This window comes from Ochotona curzoniae, unplaced genomic scaffold (assembly GCF_017591425.1).
Source record: "Ochotona curzoniae isolate NIBS_2020 unplaced genomic scaffold, NIBS_Ocur_1.0 contig_2855, whole genome shotgun sequence".
NCBI classification, from domain to species: Eukaryota; Metazoa; Chordata; class Mammalia; order Lagomorpha; family Ochotonidae; genus Ochotona; species Ochotona curzoniae.
Genome location: NW_024465615.1, coordinates 1571665 through 1594190, shown reverse-complemented (window position 1 = coordinate 1594190; position 22526 = coordinate 1571665). Strand labels below are relative to the sequence as shown.

Below are 22526 nucleotides of genomic sequence, written 5' to 3'. Positions count from 1 at the left end.
TTCATGCTCTCCTTTACTCTAGATATTTAATTTTAAAAAGATACCCACTACCTCACATTAGATACAAAAACTAACTCAAATGGATCATATATTTACAATAAGGTTAAAACCATAAAACTCACTGAAGAAAATACAGGCATTTGTAAATCTCTGTGATCTTGGATCTGGAAATGAAATTTGTTTTTATCACCAATGGAAAATTAACAAAAGAAAAAGCAGATACATAATATTTCATAAAGATTTAAAATTTGGGGGCTTGGCCTTACGGCATAGCAGGTAAAACTGCTACCTATGACAGCAGCATCCCATGTAGATGCTGGTTCAGGTTCCAGCTGCTTTACTTCTGATATAACGCCAGCTAAGGGCCTGGGAAAAAGTACCAGAAAATGGTCTAAGTGATTGGGTCCCTGACAACCAGGTGGGAGACCTGAAGCTCAATGCTCCTGGGTCCTGGCTTAAGCCTGATCCAGCACTAGCCATTGACATCATCTAGGAAGTAAACCACCAATTGTAAGATCTCTCGGGGCCAATGTGATCTCCAACATCAGCCCCTATATGGTCTGTTGGCACTGCAGGCAGCAGCTCTATGTACTATGTCACAGAACCACAACTCCACCACTAAATTAAGTTTTGAAAGAACTTTTAAATCTCTACACATATAAAGATTTCTGAGCCAGAACCATGGTATGTGTTAAGCCTTCACCTGCTCCATTTCCGATCAGCTCCGTATCTTTTTAAAAAAAACTGTAATATGGAATGTAAGCATCCCAAGCAGAGTCTTATGGGCTACAACAAAATCCCACCCCACTATTTTTATTTTAATAACTTTAGTTTATGTCAATATAATGCCGATTTACAAGCCAACTAATACTCTCATGTGTTTTACACACAAGTGACTGAAAAACTCAAAGTGCAGTCTGGTAAGGGTTTTGATTTCCAAAGCCTACTTTTTCTCTGCTAAACCTTACCATGTTGGGTTGTTGGACTGACAAATTTTATCTTTCAACATGAGAACTGTCATGCCATCACCATATGTCAGATGCATATTTCTATATTTTAGTCAGGAAGTTGATTAAAACAATTATTAGGATAAGAAGGCTGTGTGACATCACTCAAGCTGATGCTAACAAACTAAACCAACCTTATTTTGTGGACATTTTATTTCAAACAACTTTTCATTCAACTAGCTATTAAGATTCAGCAAATGTTTATCCTAAAAGTCACTTACATTTTTTTAAAGTATATATTACTATATACCAAAAACAATACTGTACTGCAGATTAGAACATAATGATGGGAAGATTCATTCTCTGAAAAGTTACTCCCTACAAAGGCAGTATCCGCCAGCTACCGCCAGCAATGACAGTTACCCATTTAGGTGCAGAAAAGGACCAAAGAACTGGCTTGGAGCAACTGAGGTTACCCCAGAGGAGGCTTCCTGGGGTACTCCCCAATTAGATGGTTGGACTCAGAAAATCACAGAATGTGTTGTGCAACCTTAGAGTGCATATATCAGGACGGAGCCTCCTCAGTCACTGATGCTTGTGCAGTGGACAGCATGTCCAGATCACACGGGGGACATGACAGCCAGCTCATCTAGGCCAGCAAGGGACCTAAACTTTCTCATGGGAGGATGGAAAACAGAATAGGTTGGGAAACTCCACAGGCCAAGTTCTGCAGCAAGTGTCCAGGTCTGTGGATGCACTAAGGTGGATTTGATCAACCAACAGAGCTTGGAAAGATTTTCTCAACCTTGGAGCAATGATATCAAAATACCAGAATTATCAAAATGACTCAACACCTTCAGAACACTATTCTCCATCTACTTCAGGGGTCTCTAAGACATCATCAAACACTCATCTCCCATCCCCAGGCACTGATAGAACTTTACAGCAAGAAGCAGCCTCCTGCCCTTCCCATCATGTGGGACTAGGAGAAAAAAAAAAAATGAAACATTTTTCCCATCCACTTTCCTCCATGTCTGACCTTCCCAACCCTAACTGGAGGCCCACTTGTGTGTATATCCCTCTCAATTATGTGAACAATATTAAAAAGAAAATGAAACATTTTTTTATTCAGTTTTACTCTTTGGAACTTTATGGAAAGTTTCCCCCAAATATATTCAGTCTTTGGTTGAAATCTACGGATGCAGAAATCGTAGACACCGAAGGTAAATTATAACTGGATTCAAGTATAAAGAAGTAAATTTTCCTATATATAATGAAACAAATACTCAAGTTTTGTAGTTAGCAAACAATGTAAGTAGACATTTTTCCAAACAAAATACACAAATGTCAAAAAATACATGAAAAGATGCTAAGCATCATTAGTCATGAGGGAGATGCAGATCAAAATCAAAACTATACCACTTCATACCCACCCACAAGGATAGCTAAAACTAAAAAGAACCACTAGTGTTGACGAGTATGTAGAAAGATCAGTTTCCCAAACAATTAACACAGACCCAGCAAAGAAATGGAAAAATATACTCATATATCATAGCAGTGTTATTTATGATAGCTACAAGGCAGAAACACCTCGAATGTCCATCAACTGGCAAATAAAATTAAAATGTTATATATTCACACAATAGAACATCAGAGTACTTAAAAAGTTCATGTAAAACAGAATCACAGTTTATTTTGGAGCCAGCAAGCCAGCATCCCATTGCATGCTGGTTCAAGTCCAAGCTGCTCAACTTCCAATCCAGATCACTGCTAACATGCCTGGGAGAGCAGCAGAAGACAGCTCAAGTGTTTGGACCACTGAGCTATCAGAGACCCAGAGAAGCTCCTGGGCTCCTGGCTTTGCCCTTGCCCCACACTAGCCATTGTGGCCACTTGGGAAGTAAACTAGAAAACGAAAGATCTCTCTCTCTCTGAACATCACTCCCACCCTCCCTCTGCTGCTTTCCCAGGCACACGACCAGGGAGCTGGGTCAGAAGTGGAGCAGATGGGACTCAAACAAGCACCCAAATGGGATGTCAGCATTGCAGGTGGACATTTTTACCCACTATACCTCAATGTAGCCCTATAAACTTATCTTTTACTTATATTTTTCTTTATATTTTATATTATTTATATATTTATACTTTTTTAAATACATTTTTTAAAAATTTTCATTGGAAAGCCAGATATACAGAGGAGCAGAGACAGAGAGAAATATCTTCATCTGTTGATTCACTCCCCAAAGTGATCCCAATGGCTAGAGTTGAGCAAATCCGAAGCCAGGGGAAATATACTTCCGGGTCTCCCACATGGATACATTGTGCCAAGGCTTTGGGCCATCCTCAACTGCTTTCCCAGGCCACAAACTGCTTTCCCAGGCCACAAGCAGGGAGTTGAATGGGAAATGGGGCGGGCCAGGATTAGAACCAGTGCCCATATGGGATCCCAGCATGCGTGAGGCGAGGACTTTAGCTGCTAGGCTACCATGCTGGGCCCCATAAACATTTTTGAAGTTCCCTCATATTATTCAGCACTAAAAAAGAATGAAACACTGAAGCACGTTCTAAATTGGACTGTAAAAAGAGCTACACAGGCCCCCCAGGACGACACAGGTCGTCTCAGGACTGCTTTGCGCACGGTGAGCCGCTCACAGGGCCTTGTCTCTCCTACTACTGGCACCTGCTGGAGCCAGGGAGGGGGATGGGAAGTGGTGAATCTGGGCGTCTGAGGAATTTAATGTCCTGTGGTCGCCAGGCCGTGGAGGCCCCCCAGGACGGGACTGCTTTGCGTGCAGTGAGCTGCTCCGGGGCCCAGCAGGGGAGCTCTGGGATTTTGGTTTTTTGAATTGCTGCTCAGGTAGCCCCATGCTGAACCCTCAGTGCTTTGGGGACCTGAATTAATCCTAAAGATTCCCAGTGACAGTTAATCTTCCTCACATGAACCTGTAATTAATACTGTCTCAACGCATGCGTTTTGAAAAATTGTAAAACCTAACACACTTTCAAAACCTTGTGCTAATCAGAAATGGGGCAGAAGAGCAAAGAAATCTTCCATCTCCTAAGAATGTGTGAGGAAGCCATGTAGTGTAACCTATAAGGTACATAACAAGTAACTTATAGACAATAGATTCAAAACAGCATTAGACAACAGTTAAACTACAAAGACATACAGGGGGAACCAAAGCGATCCTAACAACCTATTAACAGGAGGTCATATGCACAGAGCAGGGGGGACCCCAGAGTGGAGCAGGGGGACAGGAGGCTTGTATCCCAACCCCTGTATCCCAACCCTGGAGACTCCTAGATCCTCACCAAGGACTATCAGCATGAGCTCCAAGGACTACATCCCATCTGCCAAAGAGACCACGCGGGACTGGAATGCCTTCAGAGGCCAAGAACTCAGAGGACATCCTCTCGCCCTTTAGATCTACCACATGGGATGGAAGAAGCCCGAATCCTTCCTTGTAGGATACAAGGCCATCGGAACAACAGCCAGGAACCCTGAGCGGTCCTCAGAATCAGAAGAACAGTAAACTTCCTTCAGGACTAGGGAGAGGAGCTTTCTCTGGTCCTTACTTAGTTCCAACTTTGGGTCCCCACCCTCTCTGCAATGATCATCAGGGTCGCTCCAGAGCACCCCCCCCCCACACACACACACACAAATTAGAATAGACAGGCAAAGAACAACAAGGAAAGATTGGTCAGCATGGTCTCACATATACTTTACCAGGTAGGACATAAAGAATAAGTACTCCTCACCAAGGTATTGAAGGTTTCTCTGCACACCCCTCCTTAAACTGTTTCGCACCTCAATTGTTGAAATGTCAACAAAGTAGTCATAGGATGTGGTTAAGAATCTGCATTTATTTTTAACGTGTTGTTTACTGAATACTATGTCAATTAATTCCATAACATTATATATTGTTGCTGATGTTATGTTGGGGCTCTAAATTTGATCGGGATTTTACTCTGTTGGCTCTACCTTCAGGCCAGATAAGGTCTCCCCAAGAAGCCGTGGAACTTATCTGGACAATAAGATGCTGGACTCTGTGCTTGGTATAGGCTTGCAATGGAGGAATCTCAACTGAACTTGAACTGTGGTTATGCAACAAGCTGGAGGAATCCTCCATAGGGGGAGGGGGAGGGGAAGGAGAGGGGAGGGGGAATCCCAGTACCTATAAAACTGTGTCACATAATACAATGTAATTTAAAAAAAAAAAAAAAAGAGCTACACATACCTTCAAATATACTACACGTTACTGAACTGGACAATGTGTGGCTTAAAAAAGACTGAGTAAGATGTCAGCTAAATTTCCTAGTGTGATAGCTAAATCCTCACCTTGCCATGCAGCAGCATGCCATGTGGGTGCCAGTTGGTGTCCCAGCTACTACACTTGCCATTCAGCTCTTTGCTTGTGGCCTGGGAAGGCAGTGAAGGATGGCCCAAATCTTAGGGATCCCACACCCACATATGAGACCCAGAGGAGGTTCCTGATTTCTAATCTGCTCAGTTCTGGATGCTACAGCCATTTGGGGGAGTGAACCAGCAAATTTCTCTCTCTCTCTCTCTCTCTCTCTCTCTCTCTCTCCTCTTCTCTGCAACTCTGACTTTCAAAAATAAATAAACAAACAAATTAAAAACACTACTGCAGCTCTGGGACAAACCTGGGATTAGGGGAATCCCCTTATGCATAAACAGCTGCAACACACTAACAGTGAACTTGTGGAAACTTTGGCTTAGAGCACCATCTAGTGCTGAAAATCCTACAGTATCCACAAGCTCAGAAAATAGGCAAAGAATTTTGAAAAACAGGCACAAAGCCAGATTATGAAAACTGAAAACATTTCTGATCCTTCAACAAATAGATTACCACAAACATCAAAAACATCAGGAAGGGGCCCATTCTGACGGCACAGTGGCTAAATCCTCACCTTGCAAGCGCCAGGATCCCATATGGGTACCAGTTCATGTCACAGCTGCTCCACTTCCCATAGCTCCTGGTTTGTGGCCTGGGAAAGCAGCAGAGAATGGCAGAAAGCCTTGGGACCCTGCACCCATGAGAGAGAACTGGGAAGAAACTTCTGGCTCCAGGATTTGGATGAGCTCAGCCCTGGCCACTGCAGCCATTTGGGGAATGAACAAGCAGCAGCAGAGCTTTCTGTCTCTCTGTAAATATGTTATTCCAATAAAAATAAATAAATCTTCAAAAACAAAAACTCTGGAAACCATGACATCAGCTAATAAAAATAAAGGGCCAAAAACCAACCAGACAAAAATGGATAAATACAAATTCACAGACACAAAATATCCACATTATTGAAGTTGAAGGGACTTCAGAAAGTGAAAGAAGTAGAAAGAAGCGAAAGAATGGAAAAAAACTGCTAACCAAGAATATTGTATATATCCAGCAAGACTATCTTCTAGATTTAAAGATGAGACAATCCCAGAAAAACAGCTGAGAAAACTTATCACCACCAGACTTGTCCTATAATATATGCCAAAGGAATTTTTTCAAGTTGAATGAAATGCTAAACAATAAAAAAGTTTTAAGAAAGCAGAAGACACTGATAATAATACCTATCTATCTATGTATATTTATCCATCTCTCAAATAAGCAAAATTAAATAAACAAAATTAAAATAAGTTATAAAAATTTCACAATACAAAGGCTAGCACCATGGCACAGTACGTTAAGCTCCTGCCCTTCGCACTGACATCCAGCTTCCTGTTAATGGCCTAGAAACCAGTAAAATGACCCAAATGTTTGGACCCCTGAACCCACATGGGAGAACCAAAGAGGCTCCTGGCTCCTTACTGCAGTCATTTAGAGAGCAAACCAGCAAATGGAAGATCTCTTTCTTTTTCTCTGAATTTCTCCCTCTCTCTCTCTCTCTCCCTGTCTTCCAACTCCCCACCCCATCTCTTTGCTGTAATTCTATCTTTCAAACAGAAATAATAAGAAATCTTTAAAACACACACACAATTCACAAATACTGAGCCCTCCATATTATGGGCTGCACTTCTGTGAACTGGATGTACACTGAATTTCTTTCCAACATACCAACCCAAAAGGTCTATAATCCAAAGGTGTGCTGAGATCATATTTTAGTGGAAACAAGTTTCCACTTCTGCCCCTGCACTTTATTGGTATGCCTTGTCCTAAGATGAGAGGAAAAAGGTTAACATCAGCAGAAAGTCAATGAGTACCTCAGGCAGAGGCAGGGCCACTGAGGGCAAAAGGGTAAAGAACACACACTAAGAGACAGAAGACCACTTTCCCAGGCTACACAGCCAAACCTCTGTAAGGCACAGAAAAAACATCATTTTATAACTTAATAATTTATGCATATAAATTTCATCTTTTAATCCTGCTTTTAAGTATCCTTGTGTATGCAAGCACCCACCATGTACCAATTATGTTCTCTATTCTCAGGTACTACATACGTATACTATGAAGACATATTCAGAAACAATTCAGTCTTAAAAGATGTACAATATTTTCCATTAAAAAGTTTCCCCACCCCACAAAATTTATTCATTCAAGATACACTCACACAGAATATTTTTCTTGATTTTCATTACATAAAGCCACCAGGACCAGTGACAGTGATAAGAAAGCAATCAGAATATATTCAATTAGAATTCCAAACAACAGGATGACAGACAATCACCAAGGATTTGCCTTCAGAGCAAGTACACCAAGCGACTAACACTTACCAAACCAGCAGTTAGAGAAGGTGCAGACTGCCCCAGGGACTGGTTTCTCATTCGGACCAGGTTTGATGCTTCTCCTGAAGACTGCCAAGTCACCTGTCCCACGCTGCTATGTACACTGCTGGACAAGGGCAGCAGCTGCTTACCTTCAAACACAAGGTTTAGAAAACATGTAAGTATTTATGGACCAATGAACGAAAAAACATAAATGCAATATGTCCAGTAGGTAAAAGTACACTGATACAAAGTGAAGTTCATCTATATGCACTGACAAACATAATCCTTTAAAGTTCAAATTATCTTGGTGGTGGTGAGAACTACAAGTATTTTAAGTTTTCTAATACTAACCAATGTGACAGCTTCTCAACTTGACACCCAACCTCACAGTCCAGAAGTTTCTTCATCCCTTCCAGACTACTTAGGTCCTCACCTACTCAACATGAAGCATGGGTCTCCCAAGTATACTTCCCTAAACAAGCTGGTCTTCAGCATTACAGAAGACAAATATCACTCTTACCAGACTTCAAGTGCCCAATTCTGGTTGACAGACTTAATAGTCCCACAAGAAAATCACACATAAAGACTGCATTGTGGCATAGCAAGTTAAGCTGGTGCTGCTTACACTGCAACCATCCCATATAGGAAGAGCAGTTTGAGCCTCAATTGCTTCACTTCTGATCCAGTTCCCTGCTTATGCATCTGGAAAAGCAGCAGAAAATGGACAAAGTGCTTGAGTCCCTGTCACCCACCGAGGACACCCAGATGGAGTTCCAGGCAACTTGACTCAGTCTGGCCCTACCCCGACCCTGCCCCTGCCCCTGCCCTGCCCCGACCCTGCCCCTGCCCTGCCCTGCCCTGCCCTGGCCACTAACAGCCATTCAAGGAGTAAACAGATACAAAGAAGGCTTCTGTTTCTCCTTGTCTCTGTAACCTTGATTTTCAAAATAAATAAATCTTTAAAAAGAAAAGACGAAGTCAAACATTCAGGATGACTAAAATCTAAAATGACCCTCCATGAATCCCAATTATCTTCATGGCCTCAAATTCCAATCTTCAATACCTATTCATTCACTCAACTTCAACAGCATGCCCTGTACCTTTACTCAGCTTTATCTTTATTACCCTTTTAAGGAACAATTTAACAAAATTAAACATAAAATAAAACAGAAATAAAGATTAGGAAAACTTCACCTTGAAATCATATATTTGTTCATACTCAAAAAAATTGTACAGGGTCAGAAGTTGTAACTCAGCAAGCTATTTGGGATGTCCACATTTCATATCGGTACCAGAGTACACAGTGAATCCCAGCTCCGGTTTCCAATCCAGCTCCCTGCTAACATGCCTGGAAATGCAGCACAGGACAGCCCAAGTATTTGGGCCCCTGCCATCCATGTGGGAAACCTGGATGGAGTTCCAGCTGCTGTCTTCGGCCTGACTCAGCCCCAACTGCTAGAGGCATGTAGAGAGTGAACCATTAGATGGAACAGCACACACCCTCTTTCCCTCTGTCCTTTTCTCTTTGTCACTCTGCTTCTTTTTTTTTTTTTTAAGATTTATTTATTTATTGGAAAGTCAGATGTACAGAGAGGAGGAGAGACAGAGAGTAAGATCTTCCATCCGATGATTCAATCCCCAAGTGACCACAACGGTCGATGCTATGGGGATCTGAAGCCAGGATCCAGGAATTTCTTCCAAGTATACCACACAGGCGCAGGGTCCCAAAGCTTTGGGCCATCCTGAACTGCTTTCCCAAGCCACAAGCAGGGAGCTGGATGGGAAGTGGAGCTGCCGGGATTAGAACCAGCGCCCATATGGGATCCTGGTGCATTCAAGGCGAGGACTTTAGCTGCTAGGCCACGCTGCCGGGCCCATCACTCTGACTTTCAAATAAATGAATCTATTTTTTAAGATTTATTTTATTTTTATTGGAAAGGCAGATATACAGAGAGGAGAGACAGAGAGGAAGAGCTTCCATCCGATGGTTCACTCCCCAAGTGAGCGCAACAGCTGATGCTATGCCGATCTGAAGCCAGGAACCTCTTCCGGGTCTCCCACGCGGGTGCAAGGTCCCAAAGCCATGGGCCATCCTCGACTGCTTTCCCGGGCCACAGGCAGGGAGCTGGAAGGGAAGCGGGGCCACCAGGATTAGAACTGGCACCCATATGGGATCCCGGGTGTGCAAGGCAAGGACCTTAACCACTGCACCACTGCGCTGGGCCCATAAATGAATCTTTTTAGAAGGCAATTTTTATAACCAGCCTATTGTACTTCATAACCAACTAATGTAATATATTCCTAAAATGGTTACCGCTCATATTTCCTTGCATGGTTCTTTCACTGAGAAGTCATTACATGTACCCTCCACAACAGCAGCAATGATGATCATGATGGGTCTTTAACTCAAGACTTATAGCAGCCCAGAGTAGTCTACCTATTTTCTCTATTTCATTCTACAAATACATGATTCTTAAGGAGCCTGCCTGCTCCCCTCATCTATGTGGTCTAGAGAAAAGTTAACTTACTAACTCCTTGCATCTACTCACACAAAGGTCAGTATCATCTCTTTCTTCAGAATAAATGTCTGTTGAGGGAATGGAAGAAACCCATCCAGGCACACATCAATAAAGACTTGAAACTCACAAAAGACTGCTAAGAATTTAAGCAAAAAAATCACAAAATGGAAAGAATAAAATAAATAGAACTAGCCATTCACTATAATAAATACCAGTAGAAAACAAACCTTCTAAAACTTCTAACTCACAGAACTGGCATTATGGCATATGAGGCAAAAGGTATCTACAACACTAGCACTCCTTATGGGCACCAGTTTGAGTTCCAGATTCTCCACTTCAATACAGCTCTCTACTAGTGGCCTGGGAAAAGCAGCAGAAGATGGGTCAAGCACTTGGGTCTCTGTCACTCATGTGCAAAACTTGAATGAAACTCCTAGATCCTAGTACCAGCCTGACGCAGTCCAGCCCGACATCGGCATCTGGGGAGTGAACCAGAATCATTTTTCTCTTCATTTTTCCCTCTCATTTTATATATAACTCTTTCAAATAAATAAATCTACTTCAAAAGAAAAAATTTAACCTAACTCAAGAACTTACTACATGAAATATTACTAGATAAAGATAGCTGACTTGAACGTAAGATTTTATCATTTTGTCCTCCAGGAAATTCCATAAAAATTAGAATAAAGAGAAGGCATTTAATAAAGCAGTTAAAGAAATTCAGAATGCCTGATCTAATAGTCCCTGCTCCCCCCCCCTTTTTTTTAATGTTTATTATTCTAATCTACTTGAGAGAAAGAAAGAGATCATCCATTCACTGGTCATCCCCCAATTGCCTCCATAAGCCATGGAGTCCGTAACTCCATCTGGGTCTCAACATAAACAATAGGGGCCCAAGGGCCAGGCAGCGAGGCCTAGGGGCTAAAGTCCTCACCTTGAACCCACCAGGATCCCATATGAGCACCAGTTCTAATCCCGGCAGCTCCACTTCCCATCCAGCTCCCTGCTTGTGACCTGGGAAAGCAGTCGAGGACGGCCCAAAGCTTTGGGACCCTGTACCCGTGGCGGGAGACCCAGAAGAGGTTCCTGGCTCTTGGCTTCGGATCAGCATAGCATCGGCCGTTGCGGTCACTTGGGAAGTGAATCATCGGAAGGAAGATCTTCCTCTCTGTCTCTCCTCCTCTGTGAATATCTGACTTTGTAATGAAAATAAAATAAATCTTAAAAAAAAAATTATAATAGGGGCCTGAGCCCACGCACCTGAGCCAGCATCTACTGCTCTCAGGATGCAATAGCAGAAACATGGATTGGAAGCAGAGAAGTCAGGATTCAAATTAGCAACTCCCATTATGAGATGTAAGCATCCCAAAAAGTAGCTTAACATGCTGTGCTATACTACCTGCCTTTCCCACCTCCATTTCTGACTCCATCTTCCTGGTAATGCAAAGTGGGAGCCATCAGATGATGGCTCAAGTACTTGGGTTCCTGCCAAGCATAAAGAGACCCAGATTGAGTTACAGGCTCCTGGCTCCAGTCAGGCCCATTTCCAGATGATGTAGGCATTTTGGAAAGTAAACCCACAGAGGGAAACTATCCCTGCACACTCCACTCTCACTTTCTCTCCTGTCTTTCAAATAAAAATGAATATTTTTTTAAATGAGAGCAAGAAAGAAAAATACATTAAAATAAGCAAAAGTCATATCAAGAAAATGACATATACTGAATACAAAGGGGAAAACAACAACAAAATCTGGGAAAAAATCTAAAGCAGAATGTTCCAAACCCATAGAACCCATAAGCTACAATAAGCATAGAAAAGGATGCAGTTAGGAGGAGTATCAGTCTGCCCAACACAATCTGATAGGATTAATACTCACAAATGAAAACATTGGGGCAAGTGTTTGGCCTGACATATAGATGCTGCTTATGATGCTTATATACCACAACAGAGTATCTGAATTTCACGCTTGGCTATAGCTCCGGATTCCAGTTTCATGATAATGGCACCAACAATGGCTCAGGTGGGGTTTCCTGACACCCATGTGGCAAGACATGGATTGAGTTCCAAGATCCTGACTTCAACCCCAACCTAGCTCTAAACATTGTAGGCAATTGGGGAGCTGAACCAATGGATGGAAGTTTTCTTGCTCGTTCCCTCTTTGCCTTTCAAATAAATTAAGAGAACAAAACGAGAGGAATGAAAAACATAAGAAAGCAAGACATAAAGCTGATATTAGATTAACTGTAAAAGAACGACCTCTAGAGGATATACCATTCAGTAACCATGTAATCACTTCATAAGACAAAGGGGATTTAGCATTTCAGACACAAAACACTGATTCCTGGTTGTAAGGTGCTAAAAATTAAAAAAAGCAAAACGCTCTGAATAGGCAAATAAGGAAAGCAGCTATACGATTATATACATGACAAATAAAATGAATATTTCAAAGCAAGACTGAGAAAATAAAGCCATGGCAATAACCCTAAAACAGAAAGAAAAAAAAAATGGAAGTTGTTTACTATCAGACAAAGGAGTAAAATAGGATATTTTTTTCTCCACTGAGTTAGTATTACCTTTTTGAAGAATTACTTATTTATTTGACAGTAAATTTTTGGGCAAATGGAGACTCTGAGGTGGACTATGTCAGCCAATTGACCCTGGAAGGATTTCCTCATCACTGGAGCTTCGACATCAACAGCATCTCATTACTACTGAAACCACATGAGCAGAACCCTCAGAAAATGCTCCACCACAGGTACTGTGGGAGATCGCCCCTGGATCTCTGCCTGCTTAGCTCATGTGGGAGGCCATAGGCAAAATGGCACACCGTGTCCCAGGGGGAATCCCTAACAGGAGTCTTCACTAACCAAGACGCCAATATGGCCGTTCACTGGGCATGCAGCAAGAGCAACGGGCTGCACCCCATTTCTTCTCTGCCCAACTATGCTAGGACTTCCTTGGTAAACAACTCTAGGAAGTCAAATGTTACATTCACCCTGCTTTTCAGCAGACAATGAGGAGGTAACAAGTTTCCCCTGAGACAGCTTCCTGTGCTTCATGACCTTTAAGTTGCTGCAGGGTTCAGAGAGTTAGACATACATATTAGCCTATCACAATGTCATTGTTGGGTGGGAGTACTGTGGGGACCTCCTTCTGCCTGCCCCCTTTTCCCACCCTATATAAGCTTGTGACTTATCTCAAATAACCGGACATCCCTCACCACCAGCTTGTCTCCAGTGTTTCAGCTGCAGAACAGTGTCACTGTCGCCTCACACAGCACCCGCCAACCCCTGCCCAGTGGTCTCAGGGACTGTTGGACAGAAGACCCCTGAAAGGGTACCCTGGAATGACATTGGGTGGCTGTTCCCCATTCCTGGGTACTGAGGCAGTTTGGAAGGTTGGGTGTGGCTTCTCTCTTTGTATCTCCCTCTCCCCCAGATACAGGAAGAAGAAAAAGAAAATGTGTTAAAAATGGTCTCGCCCACTTTCCCCTAATCCTCAACCCTTGACCCTGATCAACTATGTAAACATCATCAAAACTAGAATTTTTTAAAAAGCACACAAGCATTGAGTAAAAGAAGTATACAATACACATGAAGAAATGAGATATTTTAATCAATTAACTGAGAATCTGTTATGGGGGGCAGCCAGTGATAGCCAGCACCCATTGACACTGGGCTAATAAAATTTGGCTGTGTTCTCTACCCTCTGTTCTGATGGTGGGTCCTAACAGCAATAGAATGTTAATTCCATTCTCAACCATCCACCCCCATCCTAAATTAGCCAGGATACTGGAAGTCCAATTAGTCTAGATGTTTTTAGCTACAAGCCCAGTTCCTGTTCCTGCCCATCCCAATGAGCACTAATCAACTCCTTAGCCCACAACACTTAGGTATTCGCTCCTGCCCACCTGTGACTCACCTATCAACTCAGAGGGGACGGTATTGCATTGTTGTGTAACCACTCCCCTCACAAGCCCCTTTAAAAGGCCTATGATGCAGAGGCTTGCTCTCTTTCTGGCCAGGTGCTTCTTTTACTCTGGCACCTCGACTCTTGGCTGACCTAGGACAGGTAATCCCGAGCATGGTCCCTGTGTCCTGCTTAGATGGGACAATGGATATAATAATGTTGTTTCTGGTTTGTGTGCTGTCAGAAGTTCCAGGAGAGGTGAGGCCTAGCAGTGATAGAATGTGGGCAGAGAAGCCAGGGAAAGGTGAATGTCTGTAGCTTTGTAAGTGTGTCCAGGTTATTCATTTCATGTCTCTTAGGATAGATTACATTGTTGAGGAAGCTGGAACATAAGTCTTCAGCTTAATGGATGGACTTAAGGATAATGATCATTTGTTCCTTTTGGGATTATGTTTGGTTGGATTGCTGTATGGACTTGTGATTTGCTATTGTGCTCTGTTGTCACCAAGCTTGATTAATAAAGACTCCTTAATAAACAGACATGTCTGGTGTGGTCTAGCTCACACCCCTCAACAAATCTATAAGAGATTTAAGTTATTATATTTTTAACTTATGTAATGGTAAGTTTTCTGAATAACTAATTTTATGACATTCTTTTTTATTAATTTTTTGATTAATTTTTTGAAATACTTTGAAACATTCTAATTCAAATGTAAACTCTTGAATATTTTGGATTTTATTTCTGTAGATTCTAATATGTATTTCAAATGAATAGATGTTTAAGGTTGGTGAACACAAAAAGATTATGGTGAACAATGAGGGGGAAAAAGTCATTTACTTATTCAAAATACAGTAAAAGGGGCCCAGCACAATACAGTAGCAGCTGAAGTCCTTGCCTTCAATGCACTGGGATCCCATATGGGCGCCAGTTCTAATCCCGGTGACCCCGCTTCCCATCCAGCTCCCTGCTGCCTGAGAAAGCACTCGAGGACAGTGCAAAGCCTTGGGACCCTCCACCCATGTGGGAGACCTGGAAGAAGCACCTGGCTCCTGGCTTCAGATTGGCTCAGCTCCAGCCATTGCGGCCACTTGGGGAGTGAACCATTGAACAGAAGATCTTCCTCTCTGTCTCTCCTCTCTGTATATAAAAATAAATCATATATATATGTATAAAGACATATATATATAAAGACAGTAAAAGAAAGAGGAAGAGACAGAGAGGAAGATCTTCCATCCACTGGTTCATGTCCCAAATGGTCATAACAGTTCGGCCTGTGCCAAGCCAAAGCCAAGAGCCAGAAATTCCTTTCGGTTTCTCATGTGGATGCCCAGGTCCAAACTCCATCCAGGTCTCCTGACAGGACTGGCAGAAACCCAAGCACTTGAACCAGCCTCTGCTGCCTCCCAGACATATTATCAAGAAGCTGGATCAGAAGCAGAGGCAGAACTTGATCCCAGGCCCTCAAACACGGGAAGCTAGAGTCCCAATCAGTGTCTTACCTCATTGACACAATGCACACCCCTCCCCTTGAACATTTAAATGTCTTTTCTTTGAAAATGGAGAGGGAGAAAAACAAAAGAAAGATGTAAAGGAAGTGAAGTCTACAGGATTGGGCAGAGACAAAAATGGCCAACAGAAATAGAGTGAAAAGTAATAGTGGTCTACCAAGAACTGTCCATGAAGTAAAGCAGATAAGCATTCAAAGTCTATGAGGATACATGAAGAGGGAGAACACAGCCTTCCTTACCTATAAGGGTTCTGAATAAGACTACTACCAGGAAAGGCGTTCAACGCCACTTCACCTGATACACCCTTAAATACTGACAACACAGGCCCACACCCAACAAAAACAAAAACACATTTACCTGACAGAGAGCTGGCCAGGCTCCCTCTCCGTAATTTGCAGTCGTCCTGACTAAGCTGTCGTTGAAGTTTGGCTTTTCCAGTTGATGAAAATATGTCAGGATTACTCAGCTTCCTGAATAGCAGGGGGCTAAGTCCAGTTACCACATCCTACACAAAGAAAAAAGAGCAAAACATGAATCTTAAATCATCTTTTATGAAATAAAGAAACTTTCTATTAGACATTTCTATAATACTCATTACAATTTAAAAGCACCAATATTTTATACCTTGCACTCAATAACTAAAGCCAGAAACCTATCTTAGTAAAAATTGATTGTGCCATAAGACATGGAACAATAGTTATAAAAATGTCCAAGGAAAAATAAAGGAGGAAGCTCACAAGATGGCATAAAACATTTTGAAAAGATGTATTATTCCTAATGAATATACTTGCATTGATGTCTATCTAGTTTATCTATACTCTTCTTAAATCCCACAAAAAAGCATAATTTAGTCTTTAAAAAAATCATTAAATGGGACCAGTGAAATAGCTCAACTGGTTAATCCACCCTCCATCTTCAAGCACTGGTATCCCATTCGGGTACCAGTACAGTCCATGTCCTGGCTTCTCCATTTCCCGTCTAGTTCCCTGCTTAAGGCTGACGAAAGCAACGGGAGATGGACCAAAGCATTGGGACCCTTCACCCAGGGGGCAGATCTTGAAAAAGTTCCTGCCTCCTGGCTTTGAATTAGCTCAGCACCAGCTGCTGTGGCCATTTGGGGAGTGAAACAACAAAGAGAAGATATTTCTATCTCTTTCTTTCTGTAAACCTGCCTTTCCAAAAATAAATAAATAAAAAAGATCATTAACCAACAAATCAGTAACAAAATCAGAAATAACATTCAATTAATACTAAATTAAAACTTAGAACTAAAAAAAAAATGAAAAACAGAGAGACAAAGAGAGGAAGAGTTCTTCTCTCTACTGGCTAACCCCTTAAGTATGTGGACACCAACAGCCAGAGTTTGGCCAGACTAAAGCCTGGAAACAGAAGCTCCAGCAGGATCTCCAATGGGCCTGAGAGCAACTCAAGCACTTGAGCCATCACCTATGCCTTCCAGGTGCATTAGCAAAAATAGCCAGACCTCAAACCTGCACTTGATATAGGATGTAGCTGCTCCAAGTGGCATTTTAACCTGTTACATTGCAATACCTGCCCCACTACTTTCTTTGCATAGCTACATTTGTCCCTAAATACATATTTTGAAAGAGGTACAAAATTTCTATGGCAGGACAATCACGTGACACAGTGATTAGAACTGCTCAGGATGCCCACATCCCATATCAGAGTACCGAAGTTTGAGTTCTAGCACAATGTCCTAGTCCAGCTTCCCATTAACATATATCTGAGGTAGCACTCAACCCACATTGAGTTGCCAGCTCCTGGGTCCAGCCCGGCCCAGACACTGCTATTGTAAGCATGTGATGACTGAAGCAGCAGTTGAAAGACTCAGTCTTTGTGTTTTAAATAAGTAAGATAAATATATACATAAACAGAATTTTTAAGAAGAAAAGACAGATAATATAAAATACTGAAAATATCTCCCCTTTAGCGTTGTTTCAGCTTGCCCCATTACATTTTTCTTTAAACATTTATTTATTATTTGAAAGGCAGAGTTAGAGCAAGGGAGAGGCAGAGACAAAAAAGAGATCTTTCATTTGCTGATGCAACCCCCAAAATGTCCACAATGGCCAGGGCTGGGCCAGGCCAAAGCCAGAAACTTCATCTCCAAATCTCCCACATAGGTGACAAGGGCCCAAGCACCTGGGCCACCGTTCACTGCATTTCCTAGGCTGTTACTGGGAACTAAATTGGAAATATAGCAGCAAAGACTTCAACCGGAACCCACATAAGATGCAAGCACTGTTGTCTATGGCTTAAACCCACTACATCCCAGCACCTTCCACCACCCCCTTTTTTAAAAAATGTTTATCTACTGATGTTATGTCAGAGCTTTTAATTGATTGGTATGGTACTCTTGCCGGCTCTACCTTCAGACCAGAGATGGTCTCCCCAAGAAACCGTTGAACTTATCTGGTCAATAAGATGCTGGATTTTATGCTTGGTAAAGGCTTGCAATGAAAGAATCTCAACTGAATTTGAACTGTGGTAATGCAACAAGGTGGAGGAATCCACCATGGGGGGAGGGCTTAGGGAGGGGTGAGGGGAATCCCAGTGCCTATAAAACTGTGTCACATAATAAAATGTAATCAATTTTTTTAAAAAGTTTATTCATTTATGTGAAAGGCAGTTACACAAAGAGATGCAGAAGTCTGTTCCACTTCTATTCCAATGATTCTCTTCCTCACTCACTAAACACAGTCCAACAATATCTAGATAAGCAGCACACCAAATAGTACAAAGACAAAATAAAAGCATAAGAAACACCTGACACCCATATCACATTACCATTTGAAAACCAAACTCAAGTAACTGGCACCACAGCAAAACAACAGGGAAAAAAACAGTAAAATTCACTCTTCTTTGGGCCCGGCGCTGTGGCGCAAGTGGTTAAGGTCCTCGCCTTGCACGCCCGGGATCCCATATGGGTGCCAGTTCTATCCCGGCAGCCCCGCTTCCCATCCAGCTCCCTGCCTGTGGCCTGGGAAAGCAGTTGAGGATGGCCCGAAGCTTTGGGACCCTGCACCCACGTGGGAGACCCGGAAGAGGCTCCTGGCTTCAGATCGGCATAGCATCAGCCGTTGCGCTCACTTGGGGAGTGAATCATCGGATGGAAGATCTTCCTCTCTGTCTCTCCTCTCTATATATCCGCCTTTCCAATATAAAAATAATAAAAATTAATCTTCAGAAAAAAAATTCACTCTTCTTTGTAGAAAGAATTAAAAAGAAGAAAGCACCTTCCTAAAGTAACTGTGACGGAAGAACTCACACACATGAAGAATCACTAACATTGGTACCTATACGTCTCTGGAGCATGATTTACAAACACCCCAGCAGAAAAAAGAAGAGTGAAGTTGGTAAAGAAAAACAAAGAAGGGAAAAATATTTTTGAATGTGGCGCAACATGAATAGGAATAAGGAGACAGTGAAGCACTGAACCATCCAAGCAACAGATGCATCCAGGAGTGAGCAGTGAGAAGGGAAAGTGAGAACAGCAAACAATGCAAAAGGACAGACTGTATCTCCACTGTTTGGTGCATCAAGAATGGAACGATACTTATGGCTCAAGAAGTCGTCACGGAAGGAGACAGGATTTGGGGACAAACGCTGGTAACCCACAGAGGAGGTCTGGTCACTTTCAGTGGCTAAGGTGAAAGAATAAAGACTTCTTGAGAGATCTGAAGCTAGTCTGGTATGGATATCCTGCACAAAGGCACTGTGGAAAGAGAATTAACAAGAGAATGAGCATTTGGATGTTTGCCATACTGCTTGGATGAACATCAGTCTTGACCAGAGAAGAAATATAACCAACAGAAGATTCCATTAGCAACAATAAAGAGAAACACTTATTCTTTTCGATTTCCGTATTTCCTACCACAACGCAACAAAGATGATGCAAGGACAAAAGGAAAAATGAAAGTATGAGTCTTGCCATTTTTCATTTCAACTCTCTCCTGCCAAAGAGAAGTATAAATAAAATTAGGTATGAAATTTAACTTTTATGCTAAGATATCTTTTTAACTTTTACTGAATTTGCAATTCATTTCAGAGAAATACATATTCCTAAGCATTGAAAAACACTCATGTAACTACTATCAATACTAGTCAGAACTCCTGATTCCTTCCAGGGCTAATCACAGTCTAACAGTACAAATGATCACATGTTGCTTCTCAGCCTTTTGGCTAAGGTCAAGTGTATAAATGATTACATAAAGCTTTATATGAACACAATCGGTCCAAACTCTTTTGCACTGTATCTTTTTCAAAATTGTGATCTGAAAGGCAGAAGAAGACCAGCACACATCTGCTGGTCCACTCCCCCAAATGCCCACAACTTCCCTGGCTGCACTGGGAAGCAGGAACTCAACCCACATCTTTCAGGTGGGAGGCAGAGACTCACTTCAAAGCTCACCTGCAGCTTCCCAGAGTACTAGGAGGAAGCTGGAATGGACAGCCAGAACAAGAATCAGCCCAGCACGCCAAGGGGGATGTGGGTATCTAAAACCAAACGCTTTAACTGTGTCCTGTTCTTTTGCTCAACTAGACTGTCTTTTTTGATTTTTGTTTTTTAACATTTATTTATTTATTGGAAAGTCAGATATACAGAGAGGAGGAGAGACAGAGAGGAAGATCTTCCGTCCGATGATTCACTCTCCAAGTGAGGGCAACAGCCGATGCAATGCCAATCAAAAGCCAGGAACCAGGAACTTCCTCCGGGTCTCCCACATGGGTGCAGGGTCCCAAGGCTTTGGGCCGTCCTCGACTGCTTTCCCAGGCCACAAGCAGGGAGCTGGATGGGAAGTGGAGCTGCCGGGATTAAAACCGGCGCCCATATGGGATCCCGGCAGGTTCAAGGTGAGTACTTTAGTCGCTAGGCCACGCTGGTGGGCCTTAGACTATCATTTTTTAAATACTACAGCATTATTAAATTTATTGAAGAAATCAAAATGATAAAAAAGGAAAAGGAACAAACTCCTGGCTTTGGCCTGACTCAACTCCAGCCATGGTAGTCGCCTGGGGAATGAACCAAAAGACAAAAGATCTTTTCTTCTCTCTGTAAATGTGCCTTTCCAATAGAAACAAGAAAGAAAGAAAGAAAGGAAGGAAGGAAGGAAGGAAGGAAGAAAGGAAGAAAAGAAAAGAAAGAGGGGGAAGGAGGAAGGAAAGAAGGAAAGAAAAGAAAAGAGGGGGAGGGAGGAAGGAAGGAAGGAAAGAAGGAAAGAAAAGACAAAGAAACAGGCATGAGCGTGGAACTTTCTGGCTAACTTCAACTTAACCTACTTCTTGGCATTATCTAGTTCTCATTTCAGCTTTCCTTAGGAAACAAAGCAAACTCTGGATTTTGGGGTTCAGTATCATAGCAGCCTTATAAAAAGCTCTTTTTTTAAGATTTATTTATTTTCATTTCAAAGATATACACAAAGGAAGAGAAACAGAGAGGAAGATCTTCCACCCAATGATTCACTCCCCAGCTGACCGCAACGGCCAGTGCTGTGCTGATCCAGAGCCAGGAACCAGGAACCTTCTCCAGGTCTCCCCTGCGGGTGCAGGATCCCAAGGCATTGGGCCGTCCTCAACTGCTTTCCCAGGCCATAAGCAAGGAGCTGGATGGGAAGTGGAGCTGCCGGGATTAGAACTAGTGGCCATATGATCAATCCTGGCGTTCAAGGTGAGGACTTTTGCTGCTAGGCCATGCTGCCAGACCCATAATTCACTCTTGATGCTTAAATTAGATCAAATTGACATTACCAGCAAGCTACCACAGTATCACACTGTACTAAGTTACCAAGGTTAACATACAGGCAGCCAAACGACTCCTGGCTGAAAAGTGTACACACTAAAAAGTTGACTGTCAGGCTGAAGAAACCAGGTTAACACACATTAGTTGTTCAGTCCCACATGACTGGCAATCATGAGGTGAAAGAATTCTATACCCTTGGGAAATTCTTCCTGGCTCTCCTGGCCAAGAGTCAAAGCCAGCTATACTTATCAAAGTCCATTCTCTTAATCCTTACCAACAAGCATTTCCTTCATATCAACATGCAAAACAAAAACTTGACTCACACCTCAAGCATGTCAACACAACAAACAAAAAGTAATCTGGATTTTGAATAAAATCTAAAAGTATAAAACATCCAGAATGGCCTGGCATGGTAGCCTAGCAGCTAAAGTCCTCACTTTGCAAGTGCCAGGATCCCATATGGGCATGGGTTCATGTTCGAGCTGCTCCAAAAACCTTCCAGCTCCCTGCTTGTGGTCTGGGAAAGCAGTGGAGAATGGCCCAAAGCCTTGGCACCCTGTTCCTGCGCGGGAGACCTTGAAGAATCTCTTGGCTTCTGGCTTTGGATTGGTCCAGCTCCTGTCGCTATGGCCACTTGGGTAGTGAGTCAGTGGATGGAAGACCTTTTTCTGTCTTTCCTTCTGCCTATAAATCTGACTTTCCAAGAAAGAAGATCCAACATACATGTAATGCGTTTCCACAGAAAATCAAAGCAAAACAAATATGAAAATGTATTTCAATAGTTTCCCTATATTTTAAATTGTGATACTACATACTAATAGAATGTATCATGTCAAGTACATGAGAATATAAATCAAACCAACACAGGATAAACTTCAGCATAATTACTGCATTTTAAAGAATCATTTAAACACACAAAAGAACACATACATGATGGGCCCGCTGGCAATAGCACAGCCTTGCACGTGCCGAGATCCCATATGGGCACCAGTTCTAATCCTGGCAGCCCCGCTTCCCATCCAGCTCCCTGCCTGTGGCCTGGGAAAGCAGTCAAGGACGGCCCAAAGCCTTGGGACCCTGAACCCACATGGGAGACCCAGAAGAGGCTCCTGACTCCTGGCTTCAGATTGGCTCAGCTCCAGGCATTGCAGCCACTGGACGGAAGATC

At 42.5% G+C, this 22526-nt stretch overlaps 1 protein-coding gene across 3 annotated transcripts in view; it reads right to left on the bottom strand.

Annotated features, from left to right (window-relative positions):
* The window catches only part of MAST2 (microtubule associated serine/threonine kinase 2), a 170964-nt gene that overhangs the window by 127639 nt on the left and 20799 nt on the right, over positions 1-22526 (bottom strand). For all 3 annotated transcript variants that reach the window (XM_040977770.1, XM_040977771.1, XM_040977769.1), the window contains exons 2-3: positions 15955-16102; positions 7666-7808 (exon numbers count right to left, since the gene is read on the bottom strand). In XM_040977770.1, the coding sequence (XP_040833704.1) occupies positions 7666-7808; positions 15955-16102 (291 nt within the window). The remainder of the gene's footprint in view (positions 1-7665; positions 7809-15954; positions 16103-22526) is intronic.